The sequence below is a fragment of the Natrix helvetica genome, assembly GCF_964273705.1.
Source record: "Natrix helvetica genome assembly, chromosome: 1".
NCBI lineage: Eukaryota > Metazoa > Chordata > Lepidosauria > Squamata > Natricidae > Natrix > Natrix helvetica.
In genome coordinates, this window is record NC_138548.1 from 273504687 (window position 1) to 273519584 (window position 14898).

At 37.6% G+C, this 14898-nt stretch overlaps 1 protein-coding gene across 2 annotated transcripts in view; it reads left to right on the top strand.

Moving 5' to 3' along the window:
* The window catches only part of PPP2R2B (protein phosphatase 2 regulatory subunit Bbeta), a 284774-nt gene that overhangs the window by 211451 nt on the left and 58425 nt on the right, over positions 1-14898 (top strand). For both annotated transcript variants that reach the window (XM_081936016.1, XM_081936017.1), the window contains exon 4: positions 5371-5483. In XM_081936016.1, the coding sequence (XP_081792142.1) occupies positions 5371-5483 (113 nt within the window). The remainder of the gene's footprint in view (positions 1-5370; positions 5484-14898) is intronic.

A 14898-nucleotide genomic window follows, 5' to 3' on the forward strand; every position in this document is an offset into this window, starting at 1 on the left:
AGAATTGAGCTGGCAGGCTGAAATTTCTCAAACTGCCTGCATGGAACATGATGTCCTGTTCTTAGAGTGAAGAATACATGTTCTCGCTTCTTGATTTGACATTGCCTGTCTGTGGGCGTGGGGGCAGTCTTAGAGATTATTTGGTTGGCCTGTTTGCTAATGACTCTTTGGCAATTTCTTGATTGGTCCAAGGTTAACCAAGGTTAACTTCAGTCCAATAATCAAGTAAGCAATACCCCAATCAAGAAACCCACATAGACAGGCAAGATACCAGAATATAAACTGACAGCAAACAGCACTGAATATGTTACCTAGTTAAGGTAATGAAACGCCTGCAAGCAAGCTCAGAGAACATCAAGGACCCCTCAATGAAAGCTTTGCCCAATCTGAGCCCAGTCTAGCCCAGGAGAAATATCTGTAGTTCAGAAACTCAGCACTTGGGAGTAAAGAGGACTTCTCAACAGATGGGTCAGGGTTTTGTTTTTTTATTAGTACTGAGTTCCTGCCTTTGTACAGCTCTGATTTAATTAATTAATTAATGAAACAAGGGTGTATTGATGAATCAAAGAAGTGACAGCTCTGTTCTATCCTGCACTGATGAGGTCACATTTAGAAGTCGTGTCCACAATTCTGGTTACAATACTATAAAAAGATGCTGTAGCCGTAGAAAGAGTGCAGAGAAGGGCAACAAAGATGATAACGGGTCTGGAGGCTAAATTCTATGAAGAACAGCAGAAGGCACTAGGTATGTTTACTTAACCATGAGAAGGCTGAGGAAGATTTGGTAGGAGTCTTCCAATACTTAAAGGGCTGCCTCAGGGAAGGCGACATTAGTTCATTCACCTTGGCACCCAAGAGTAGGATAAGAAACAATCAATGGAAGCTTGTCAGAGGAAGATCCAACCTGGAAATAAGGACTCTTGCCTTGGGCAGAGAGTTCAGCTAGAAGATCTCCAAGGTCTCTTCCAATCCTGTGATTCTATAAAACCTTGGTGATTAACTTCTTGTCTCATCTTCAATAGAGTCTGAAATTTAATTTAATCTCTTTGTCGACCATCTCTTTGTGTGCTATATATGTACCCTAGGGCAGTGTTTCTCAACATCAGCAATGGTAATATTTGTGGATTTCAACTCCCAAAATTCTGAGGAATTCTGGGAATTGAAGTCCAAACAACTTAAAGTTGCTAAATGAGGTTGAAAAACATTGTCCTAGACCTAGGCTGTCCACTGCCTAGCAAGTTAGCTCACACTTCCTATCCCAGCGTTGTCTCTTCTACTTTGTTCTTTTCAGCTCTCTCTCTTTCTCTCTCGGAACCAGGCTGTTCCACGGCTTAATAGTTTTCTCTGTCAGGAAATTCCTCCTTATTTCTAGTTCTAATCTTCCTCTAACCAGCTTCCTACTGCTTCTTGTCCTACTTTCAGGTGCTATGTAGAATGAATCAATGTCCTTTTCCCTCTGGCAGCCCTTGTTCTTGTTCAGGATTTAGTGCTTATGAATTTAGTGCCATATTGTTTGAAATATGGGTGGGCGTGGGGGGATTTTATGCTACTTATGTTTCCTGGTTGCTGATCTACACATTGCCTATAAAATCTGATGCTGATTATGATCAGTGACCAACTCTCAAAGGATAGTTGAGACAGATGTGCCTAGAGGGTTGTCCACATTTGTGGTACATTAGGAACTCTTACCTACTTGGATCCTGCAATTCTTAAGTGTTGGAAGAGATATAGTAACACAAGATCAAACTGTGATAAACAAACACTGAATTCGAAAATTCTTACCACTTTGCAAATAATCTAGGCTTTGTGGTAGATAGGGAAATCAGATGGAATTTTATTCTATAGATATAGATATGGTAAAATACATAATCTGAGATGAAAGGGGAAAACAAGGGTTGTAAAGCACTTTGCACTTGAAGGAAAAAAGGTGCTTTGGAGTATCAGGGCATGCAAATAGAGTATTATTTTGCAATTCCTTAAAGCAGCCACTGAGCAATCCCAGGAGAAAATATGTTGCAGAAAAGTACTATCTTTCTGACCAAGGCCCTTGGCAGCATTGAACTCCATATAAAATAATATGAAAGCATGCCGTGGAAGCTTTAAAAAAGGTTCTGAACATTTTTATAGAATTCCATCTAACGTGGGATGGTGGGTGGGAAAAGGAAATGCAAACTATCTTAAGCCAAATGGACCAAGACTTTTAATTTTATCCCCTTTAATTAATTAGTTGGTTGGTAACTTCAGTAGTTTTTGTCCTTTCTCCTTCTAATACGGGAGTTTGTATGTGCAAACAAATAGGTACACATGCATATATAAATTCTTTGTGCAACAAAGCTAAGGCTTCTACTTCATTGGCTCATTATATGAGAGTGAGGGGGTTATGTCATTGATGCTGGATGCTAGTATGGCTCTGGTGTTAAAAAATTTTCTCAACAAGAAAGACTCAAAGGGAAAAGAGATCTTCAAAATGTTGCCTTCAATTAAAGAAAAATAATGATTTTTTTCCCCAGAAGATTTTAATTCATAGCATATTCTTGTAATTACAAGGGACAAAATTTTGAGTGTCATTTTCTAGCGTTACCTTGTGACATGTACTCATTTCATGGGTCAATTTGAAAACAAGGAATCTTGTTAATTTTAATGGTCACTAGTGGTCAGATGCCTCTAAGGAACTCTGCGTTGCCTTCTGCACATCTAATAAAAATATAATAAAGTCAGCATGATTAAGAATAGAGATCACTGTAAGACAGGATAAATAATGTGGGTGTGGTTTTTATAGGGTAAAATGGAAAATTACACATGGGTTTGCCAATAATCTGGTGGAAAAAAATCTTCAACGGCAGAAAAATGCTGATCAGTTTAGTCCTAAATATGAATCTTTCCAGCCCCTCTATTCTCAGCCTTCTCATGGTCAATTTATTGTAATAAATTGTGATTGAATGCAACTTGTCTTTGATAACTCTAATGTAAGAAAATCACTCTCACACTCTAATTTTGTCTTGATTCAGCTTTAAATTATATCAGGTTTAATGTATCTAATGCAGTAACTGAAAACTTAGTAAGGGTTTTTTTTTTATCTCTTGACTGCCGGAAAGCCCATGGTAGAATTATCTCCTGTTTTGTGTGTATTTGTGTGAGTCTGTTTCCGTTTTCATTTCCTAAGCATAAATGTAGATTATGTTCACATAACTGTCACTAGGTCCAGTGTTGTTATCAGAATGGATGGACCTTTAAGATGAATGTGACTTAATTACTATAGAGGAAAGGGGTCTAATTATCTTTCATCGTCAACTTACTTTGTGTTGGAGAATTTACCCTATTGATCATTGTAATAAAATTCTGAGAGTTATTAAACTCATTTGAGGGGAAGACTCACTGAAACACAATGAAGATTAATTATATAGCCTAATGTTCTGTTAATTGAGTTTTTAAATAGTTTTTTTTTATTCATAGGAGAATTAGTTCGCAGTTTCAGAAAGTGTTTTCATATGCTGGGAAGACCTCCAAATAGCTCAGACGTTACTGCTATCAGTTGTCCCTAAATGTTCTTCAATATTCCTTTCCAAAAACAAACTATGTGAAAATTGAACTTTTATCAGGATGAGTTAATACAACAAAATCTATGGGAGTCAACTGCAATTCTTAAGTGAAAAATGGGGAGGGGGAAAATGAAGACAAATAAGATTGTCTTTAAAACTTGTGGGAACATGACAAACTGCTGATAGAATGCCCACCAGGAGGGGGAAATGAAAACACCATTATTCAGAATAAAAGCCACATGTTCCTGAGGCTTTTTCCTACAGGATTTTGTGGCACACAATAAACAGAATGACAGCAAAATGATGAAGCCAATGGAAATATTCACCTGCTAGGCAAGCTGGCAATTGTGGAATTTAACATGGATTCACCGTCAGTGATAAAGTGTCAGTTTTTATTCCTATCATTGAACTTGAAACAGATTTTTGAGTAAATTACCAACATGATTGGGCTCCTTTTTCATGCATACATTGCTGTACTTGTAGTGTAATACATAGCAATCAAAGCTTGCTACAGCAGTTAGATCTCGTGTAATTCAAAATTGCTTTTATGGAGCATTTGTGCCCTGGCTTTCAGTCTAAATTGTTCCCTCCTCTTAGACCAAAGTAAAATTAATTTAGCTTGACATGTCCAACATGCAGAGTGTTCAATTCTAGCACCCAGTTTGTAATCAGAACTCTTGTTCATATAGACCTACATTTACAGAATTAAGGTGGTTTTCTATAACTTCAAAACATGATTTGAAATATTCATAAATGAGATAGAAGGAGAAAGCAGGCCATACTTTTTAAAAATCAAATGTCAGGTATAACCAGGGAGCTTCAGAAGGACTTTGGAAGGCCACAGAAGTAATCATCAAGGGATATATACAGCTTAGTGGCCATGCTTCCCTTTTTCTGCATCTGTATGTTCAGTATTTATTTTCTGTTTTAACCAGTATGTGATGAGTCAATCTGTAAATGGGACATGAATGCCACAGAATCTGAAGAACATGCACTATCTTAGTTTGGAGTCTCTTGCTGTTCCTTTTTGTTTTAACCAAGCTAAATTATAGTGCAATTTGCAAATATAGTCACCACTCTGTTCAATACTAACTCTAGATCATTTTTAATATATAAAAAATACAATTCCTAGTATATATCCTTCACATTTCCTATTATTTGTGTCTACTGTTGTAAAAACCCATCCTTTGTCTGAGCAAGAAGACTGCTGAAGCTACTTGAAGAGGTCTTGGGCTTTAGCCTTTTAAGACAGGGGTCCTCAACTCCTGGCCCGTGGAACGGCACCGGGACACGGCATGCCAGCAACAGGGCCACACAAACAAGCGAAGCCCGATCTGCAGGTTGCAGGCAGCACACAAACCCCATCCCCTCCAGTCCATGGAAAAAAACTCTCTCCATGGAACCAGTCCCTGTTGCCCAAAAGATTGGGGGTCACTGTCTTAAGAGATTGCTTAATTAATATGATCTAATAGATCAGTGTTTCTCAAGCTTGGTAACTTTTAAGATATGTGGGCTTCAGTTCCCAGAATTTCCTCCAGCATTCTGGCTCGGAATTCTGGGGATTGGAGTTAAAGTCTTAAAGTCGCCAATTTTGAAAAACACTGCCATTGAGAAAGGTTCAATTACACATTTCTCATTTTCCCAAAGTCATTGTTTCTCTGTAGACTCTTCAGCTGCCTTCTCCCATATAGCAGATGGTAGCAGTGATTTAAAAAAAACTAAGAAGATCACCGCTGATGAACTGTGCAAGTGATAAGTAACAATAAATCCTAACTGTTACAAAATGCATAATAATTCAGTAACTCAATGAAGCGTTCTGATTTTCTTCCAGATAAAACTGTGAAACTATGGAAAGTCAGTGAACGAGATAAAAGACCAGAGGGCTATAATCTCAAAGACGAAGATGGACGTCTCCGAGACCCCTCCACAATTACCACATTACGGGTATAGCAAATAAGACTTTCCTACTTTCTTCCCGCTAAAAGAGAGATTTGTAAAGTTTTACTTCTGGTTGTGTGGATCAGTGGTATCCGATCTGATTTATCCTCAATGTTTTAGGTGCCAAGAATTTCTTCTATTTGGATGTAGCAACTGATGTGATTTGTTGCTGATGTCACTCTATCATTCCTGCCTGAGTCAGAATTAAGGTGGTTTTAGTTATGCAATAACTGCCTAGTTGAGGCACTGAGGCACCTTGGGAAAACTTCTGTTTTTAAAGGCAGCGCTTTATATCTTTAAAAGAAGACATAAAAACTCTGGCACTCGATTTGATGTACTTATTTTAACTCCAACAGAAAGATCAGGCTTGGTTACACATAATAAAAGAATCTGGGTAATGGGAGCAGTTTCTAGCTCATTAAGATGAAGAGCGTGTCATTTATTGCTAGGGTCAACATTTTGTTCGCTATAGTTTCTGAATGCTCAAGAGATTTGAATGACCTGTTTTAGATGTCATAGGGTATGGCAAGCAACTGTTGTCATTTCATCATTGCACAAATAGCATCAGGACACATTTGACATCATTTTGATAGCTCTGAGACTTCAAATAGAGGCCTTGTTGAAGAAAGGCCGCTAAAGCCATTGAGCGGTATTTTACCTTTAATTTTAAAGGTAAAAGCATAGACAAGGATAGATAAAAGGTATAGGTAAATAACCATGATAGTAAGTTTTAAAGGTAAAAGCATAGAACATTTCTTTGCTGATTCAAATTCCATTAGACTTATCTTTATCAGGGCGTGATGGCTCAGTGCTAAAAGACACTGAGCTTGTCAACTGGAAAGCTGACAGCTCGAGTTCAAGACCTGAACGCCACGCAACGGTGAGCTCCCGTTCCTTTCCTCAGCTTCTACCTACCTAGCAGTTTGAAAACATGCAAATGCAAGTAGATAAATAGGTACCATTTCAATGGGAAGGTAACAGTGTTCCATGTGCCTTTGGTGTATAGCCATGCTGGCCACATGACTTAAGACAATACTGCCTTCCTTGGCCAAGAAACGGAGGTGAGCACTGCCCCCTAGAATCCAACACAGCTGGACAGGGAAACCTTTACTTTTACCTTATGTTTATTACCCAGTAGCATACCATAATACTTTCAGGTCCAATCAAATGAGCTGTTACATTGTTTTTCTTTTAAAAGAATTAAGAAATATGTGTACTTAGACCTTGATGCTTACTTACTAGGGTTACGAAACTTCAGCAGTAGTTTCATCTTTAAGTTCAACAAGCACAAGCTTCATGTGTTGAAGCTTTTTCATTTTTATTCAGACTATTGAGATATATGTTAACTTTTCTCTTTCCCTCCAACTGTAGAAAATGGTTGTCTTAATATTATCATTAATCTATTCTATAGTAATATGGTTCTTCAATATTAATTCTGAACAGTTCTACAACATTGTGACTGCAATTACTTTCACTCAAATTTACAGTTTCTGGTTTTATTAGTACCAGGCCAGCAAGGGCATTAATAAACCAAGATAGCTAATTAATTCTAACTAAGAAACAAATGTCTTCCACATTGCATTGTCCCTTCTTGCTAGTAGGCATGTTGTTCAAGGCTGAGAAAAAGTTTTCACTTTTCTATACAGTATATTTATTGTCATTTTGGGTGCATCATGCAGAAGCCTCCGGTTTCACTGAGTGTTCCTTTTAAAATAATTTCTCAAAGCTCTTCTATTGTTAAATTGGTTTATATCATTAGAGTGGGCGGCTCTTATCTTAATACATTTTCCTTAAAAAACACTGTCAAATAGATGTTGCATAGTGTTTCCTTCTTCTGTGTCTTTGGATATTAGACAAGAATTGAGTATTAAAAGACAGCTTTTGCTTTTTCAGGGTCCAAGCAGAAATTTTCCAAATAACAAAGGTTCTAATGGCGCTACTGTAATGACACCTCATATTTAAACATTTTTCGTTTCAACATTTCACATGTCTGATAACTGTTATGCAGCTGACTAATACAACTACCCACTTGGTAGTTTAGCGCTTTAATAATCCAAGTAATGCTGATAAACGTACCCCATCATAGTCAAAGTGACATTTACTATTTGCAATTTTGTCTCCCAATGCAAATTAGTCCAAAAATAAAGTTACTGTAATTTCTCTACATTTGTAACAGGAAATCTTCAGGAAATTCACAACCCTTACATTAAAACACTTTCAAGAAGTAGTATATTTTCTAAATGTCAAATTTGATTGTGCTTATTATATAGCACAGATACTAGCATCAAGTAAGAGCTCTGGATGTCTTTAAGTTTGCAGTTCCCCGTTCTGAGGCTAAAGACTCTTATTACTAAAAGTAATAAAAAGTTAAGCTTGTTTTCTTTTATCTGGAACCGATAGTATTATGGAGAAATCATCTTGCTCAGAGATCAACAACAAAATAACTTGCTTTTTTTGCAATAACCCCTTGCCTGTTTCTGACTATAATTCCCATCCATTTTCAAATCTGGCTTTTCCCTAAAGACTCCCAAGAAAATAAAGATTTCGGTATTTAGGATGAATAGGGAGAGTGAAATTAGGCTGAGATTCGTGAGTGGATTTTTGACATCAAAAGCAAGGCTATGCACCATAATTTCAGCAATTTAGAAACACCTCAAATGTGACATATTTATTTGAATAACTTAATGAAAAGAGGTCCATGTTTGCTTAGTTTACATGAAAAAGCGAAGTGCATATTGCTGTCCTTATTAAGGAATCGTCGTGTTGAGCCAGTTTTATGAACCGTAAAACAGACAGTGAAAATGCTGCTCCTTGTTCAGAAACAGTAAAACAATATTCTGGGAAATAAATCACTATAATAAAAATGTTTTTGTTGTATTTTATATGAAATTTGGGTGTAATCAGGTTTGGAAGCTTATAATCCTGTCGTTGAAAAGGGAGGGGAAGGAAGTTTAAAAAAATCTGCTGGGATAAGGATTTTCTGTTCACAATAAGGGGTTTTAATCTAAATTTCCTTCTCACTGTTTACAGCTAGAAGAAGAAAAAAAATGTAAAGCTAGGCTGTCTAAGCAAAAAAAATTGATTTTTAAGACTCTCAGAAGAACAGAAGCATTTTAGAAGGACACCATATCCTGAACTTTTTCAAGGTGTACTGTTTCCGAGTGTGTTGTCAGTGAGGGCGTTGATAGCAAAACATTTATATTTGTTGAAAATGGACCTGCACTCCAGGCTGAAAAAACTTATTTTCTTTTAGTCAGGATTCTTCTTGTTTACTGTGCATAAATCCCATTGACCTCAGAGAAGGGGTGCATGAAAGTTCCCTGCAAGGAAAGGGACAGTGTACAAATTTATGAATGATGAATGACTGCAAGAAGGATGAGTAGGTATAGCAAAGCATACAATAATTTTTGTCTTGCAAAAATTAAATTTTGTTTCATGCACAGTCCCCAATGTATTGTTCTGTTTAACTTAAAAGTGCAGAAAAATAGGGAGTGATCGGGGCGGGGGGGGGGGGGGGAATGTCTTCCTTATTGTCTGGCATATTTCCTTTATGTACATCTACATAGGAGTGTAGGCATTGCCATTTTGGAATTCCTTGATAATCCAAAGGGGGGAAGAAGGGGACAGTAAAAAACACACATTTGCAAGATTTCTAAATAATTTTCAAACAGCATTCCTTCTTTAGTTTTCTGAAAACCTAGCTTCTTCTAATGAGTTTTGATAAATCTGACAATTTCCCTATTGCTTTGCAACCTTTTAGTTTAAGAATAGCAGCTGGGCCCCTGCTAAATTATCCACTGGACCTTTTCCCACTATTCAATCCAAGTGCTTTCCACCCACCTTTTAGCTGGCTGAAATCTGCATCGGCATGAAATTGCTGATCCACACCCTGCTTCTATTGCCTCTCTTTCAAGATGCAGCAGTCAGCTGACTTCCCTCCAAAGCAATATGTGGCAAAAGGAAACAGATTGTATACATCCCAAGGCTGCCCTTGGAAGGAATCTGAAGAAGGGAGAAAATACTATCTTAAGTCAGATGATGGATTTAATCTATTTCATTCATGAACTGAGAATGAGGGAGAGGCAACATTCTGAGAATACAGCAGAAAAAAGATGCCTCCAGGGCACCTTTATCCCACAGGGAAAGGTCTTGTTTGCTTTGGCAGAGCACTGAGAGAGAGGTAATTCAGCTCCCTCTTCATAGGAAAAGTGGTTTGTGCAATACGCGGCCATTCAATGTGGACAACTGTTTTTTTTCCCCTAAACCAGAAGAAAACAACTGCTTTTCTTGGGAGCACCGGTAGCCCTCGACTACCTGTACATTTAGTACAGGTAGTCGTAATAGTTCGTTTAGTGACCATTCAAAGTTGCAACATCACTGAAAAAAGTGACTTATGACCATTTTTCCACACGTACAACCGTTGCAGCATTCCCTCGCCATGTCATCAAAATCCAGACACTTGGCAACTTGACTCACATTTACTGTATGATGGTTGCAGGCCCCTGGGATCACATGATCACCTTTTGTGACCTTCTGACAAGCAAGGTCAATGGGTAAACCAGATTCACTTACCAACTGCAATGATTCACTTAACAAGTGTGGCAAGAAAGGTGATAAAATGGGGCAAAACTCGCTTAACAAATGTCTCACTTAACTACATAAATTTTGGGCTCAATTGTGGTTGTAAATTGAGGACTACCTGTATGTGAAATATTTGGTTGTCTGAGATAAGACTCACTAGCAATAAGAGCCATTGGAGACATCTTCAGGTCCAGGTAAGATAGTTTTGTCTCTGCAATTAGTGTTTTGCCATCAGTATGTAGGACATATCCCGGCTTGCTATTTATATTGGGTAGAGAGGATGGGAAGAGAAACTAAGGGAGGAAAAAAACAAAGATACACTTGAGGTAGACAGGTTCTTCAGAGCAGGATTAGGCAATTCAATGGAGCAGCCGAGTCAAGTGTCATCAGCATTTTGAGACATCTGACACCAAATTCCTAATGACCATTTCCCTCATTTGATTTGAAATAGCCTTAGGAACAGACTAGTTACTCATGGCATCCCATCGCACAGCTATCAAAACCCTTAGGAAATGTTGACCCTGTTCCTACAAGTAGAATCACAATAACTCCCCAAATTTCAGTCCAGTCTAGGAGAACATCCAGTGGTATAAAAAGCATCCGTAAACTAAGCTGGATTAACAGTCTTCCAAAGTTTTGGACTCCAATTCCCATCAGGCCCAACTTCTAGGGCCATCATTCCAAGTATATGAGGGATGTTGTTCAAAATATCTGCAGGGCTTTTGGGGTTGCTTACTGTTGCAATGAAGAGTTGATTCAGGACACTTTGTGGAAGAAATAGATTGATGCATGCTCACTCATCCAAACATTGTGCTTCCCCGCTCTTGACTTTTATTGATATTTCTAAATGCAATTTTCATTATTCCTTTGTAGAGCAACTACCGCATAAAACCTTTTCTATTATGGGAGTTTGAGTTAATATAGCCGGAGTCTTAGAACAACCCAATGGCTATGGTTTCATCTATCCTGCAGGATGTTGCAAAAAATAATTAGCACAAACAACATCTAGGATTTAAATCGCTTTAAAAGGGAAATGTTTTGACTTTGATCTTGCATGCTACAAAACAAGCTTCGACTGAAGCACTGATGGGAGTATTTTCCTCACACTTTTAATAACCTTTAAAAGTGTTAGTTAGAAGAGAAGATTTTCAAATGTCTCCCTGGAGTGCTTTGCACAGCAAGATACTTTCGCTTTCCTTTGATGAACCCAAAAGGGGGGAGAGTTATGGAGCAAAACAGCTTCTGCATCTAGTAGCAGAAAATTTGATTTTCGAAAGCAATGAAAAGGTAGCTGTCTGCATTTCTTATGCTTTTTGAACAATATTCCGATGGGAAAACATAGCTTCTAAAAATAGCAGTTGAGTGTATATGTGTGTGTATAAAATAGCTGACCCCTGTAAAATGTTAGTTGTTTTGAAGCTTATACCTTTGGGAGCCTGCCTTAGACAATTTAAAACACTTCTGTATAAATGTTAAGTCTATACAGAATTGGAATCTCCGTATATATTTACTGGGCCTCAAAAGTTTAGAGATCAAGTAACATCTGATGGTGATGTTGCCATCACAGGGAAGGCCCCCACAAGATGGGGTTTTGCCAATACCAGTGCGTCTTCCATGATGAATGAAGTGATCAACCAAGTCTTTCATGTTGAAAGCAGTATGTGAAGTATCCTGGTCTCCTGTTGTTTCAAAGCTTTGAATCGAGAAAAAAATCCTTCTATCTTTCTCAACAGCTAATTGGCAGTTGCTTCAAGAAAGATGTAACATGTGCATGGCTAGTGTCCCACCTGGCACCTGGCTGACACATATGGCACCATCTGCAGTTTTAAGCCCCAGAAGAGCCCCATATGGTGTGGATTATATTAGTTGAAATGTGAGATAAACAGTGCGCAAAGATCAAAAGCTAGGCTATCCTTGTCCTGCAAAGCTCATAGATGATATCCAATAACCACTCTTAGTCACAGAACTCGCAGTCCTTCGAAAAATCAAAGAGAGCATGCCGAACCAATATACAAGCAAGGGTGACTCCACTTAGTCCAGGATGCTCCTCTGTTCCCCTGTCTGGGAAGTGCACATGTTCAACATCTTTGTCAAGTTTCAGTCATCAGTTATTATGACTCATCCATATAGTGGCATAAAACTATACATTATGGAGCATCCAAGTCAAGTGTCATCTGGATATTGAGACATCTGCCACCAAATTCCTAATGACGATTTCCCTCATTTGATTTGAAATAGCATTAGGAACAGACTAGTGACTCATGACATCCCATCGCACAGCTATGAAAACCCTTGGGAATTTTTGACGGTGTTCTTAGAAGTAGAAGTAGAATCATTATAACTCCCCAAATTTCAGCCCACTCTAGGAGAACATCCAGTGATTAAAAAAAAAGCTTCTATAAACTAAGTAGGATTAACAGTCCATTTCCTACAGGAAGTTATCAGAGAATGCGACCGTAGTAGACTTTATCCTGAAGACAACTTTGAACTAGACTGAAAGGGGTAGTCTCCCCTGTAGTTGCACATTTACCATCATTCCAACCTCCTATCCGAAGTCCCAAAGATGCTTTTTTCAGGAGGCAACTGGACTTTGTTTTTTACTTTTGAAGACATTTTGCTTCTCATCCAAGAAGCTCCTTCAGCTCTGACAGGGTAATGGGGAATGGAAGTATTTGTATTCCTTGAAGACAGCTGGTAATTTGCATCCTTTTTTAGAGGGTTGTCGAAGCGAAATGTCTTCAGAAGAAAAAACAAAGTCCCGTTGACTCCTGAAAAAAAGCATGTTTAATACAACCATGACCTGGATGACTGAGAATCTCTACATAGTCCTATCCAAAGGTGGTGAATTGGCAAAACCCTCCATTTCTTCTGTCTTCCATCTTATTTAACTACATATGCCATACATTGAGTCAGGCACTGTTAGAAGGAAAACAAGCATTCCACCATATATTTAGCTACTTGTAACGTGGAGTAACACAGTTGGTCATTATCAGTCTGGAGCTTTGAACCTGACACAGAGTTCTCTAAATTCTGGTTTTCATTGCTTCTCACGGATTTTGCCCAAGGAGACGTTCTAATGTGAAGGTCTGATATTTTAATGTTTTATATTTATGTATGTCAAAAAAATAAAGAGTTGCTTCCGACTATTGCATGCAATGCCCTCTTGCTGTCAGCCCTGAGTATTGTGAGCCCTGTTAATCACATGAAAGCTCAATAAGAAAATTCCACTGAAATATGTAACTCAGACAAAAACTGAAGAGACAGGATATTAGTTGTACTTGTGCCACTGCATTCTCATCAGAGCTTCAAGGCAAAAGTTTTGGACAAATGGTATTTTAATAAAAAGCTGGACTCTAACAAAAGCAAAGTAGGAGAGCAGTATTACATGGCAATAACCAGAGGGGAGTAACTTATAATCAAAACCTAGTGGATGATTTGAAAATTAGAAAACAAAGTAGAAACATGATGAGAATGAAAAAAAAAAACAAATTGTATTTGTAAATGGAAGATTGCCAAGGAGGTTCAAAACATTTATATTTGACATCAAAAAGATACTGAAGAAATTGGAACATTTTTACTTTGTTAAATAGTTTAAAGAGTAATGGCAACATAATATATGAATGTTGTTTACATTTTTCAGGATTATACAAATAGTAAAATGGATGACTGGAACACAGCCAGTATAATCAAAGTCAACCATTATACAGTGGTACCTCAGTACTCATAGTTAATTGGTTCTAAGATGCAAGAGTACCAAAAACGATGAGTACCAAACAATATTTTCCCATAAAAAATAATGTACTGAGTCACAAGGTAGATGACACCAACAAGTTCTAGCTTGTGCATTGAATACCAAACGATGAATACAGGGACAAAATGTTCACATCAAAATGCATTGAATACTAAATTTGATGACTTTAAAGCAGTTGATACCAAGATATCACTGTAATTAACATCATATCAGTCATATATCAATTCATGAAATTATAGGCATTGTCTTTATTCCTCTTTGGTGTAAATTAGTTTTTATTGAATGAGGCACAATAAACTTTTAAGTTTCCTTGAGAGTACTCTAAGAAAAAGAATTGGACTTTTTAAAATTCTTCTTACAAGTCCTGCACCAAAAACTTGAAAGCAGCAGCTAAGGAAGCAGAACTTAGAAATAAATGGACTATTTTCACAAAAGGGAACTGCAAACAGTGATTCTCCTACAATCAATATTAGAATTATATTTTTCATTGACTCATAATCTGGGTGATAAATGAGCAGTGAAGTTGCCATATTGGCTTGTGATATACAGTACATAAAAGAGACTGTGAAAATCTCCAGAAATAACTATAAACTGAGGCGGTGCACATTAAAACAGAATGTGATTCAGTGCTAGCAAATAACATGAGATACACCAATACAACAAAATCAGCAATCCTGACTTCGTATACTGTAGATACAAATGGATGAAAGATATTATTAGATTGGGATGAGTAAATCCATAAAACAATTGACACAGAGGGTGGTTGCTATGAAGAAGGCATAATCAATGGTTTTCTAACTAAGTAGAAGTACCTAAAGTTGCTCTGAATGGAGAAAGAGATAAATAAAATACCCCCTAAGATGCAAAACTGTCTAAATAGCACTTTAAACCTTAGCCAGGGATGGCAATGTTTTTTAACAAGTGAAAAAGCCTATCACTGCAGTTGGATACCTATCACACTTGGAATATTGCATTCAGTTTTGGTCACCACGATGTAGAAAAGATGTGGAGACTCTAGAAAGAGTGCAGAGAAGAACAACAAAGATGATAGGGGATTGGAGACTAAAACATATGTAAAACAGTTGCAGG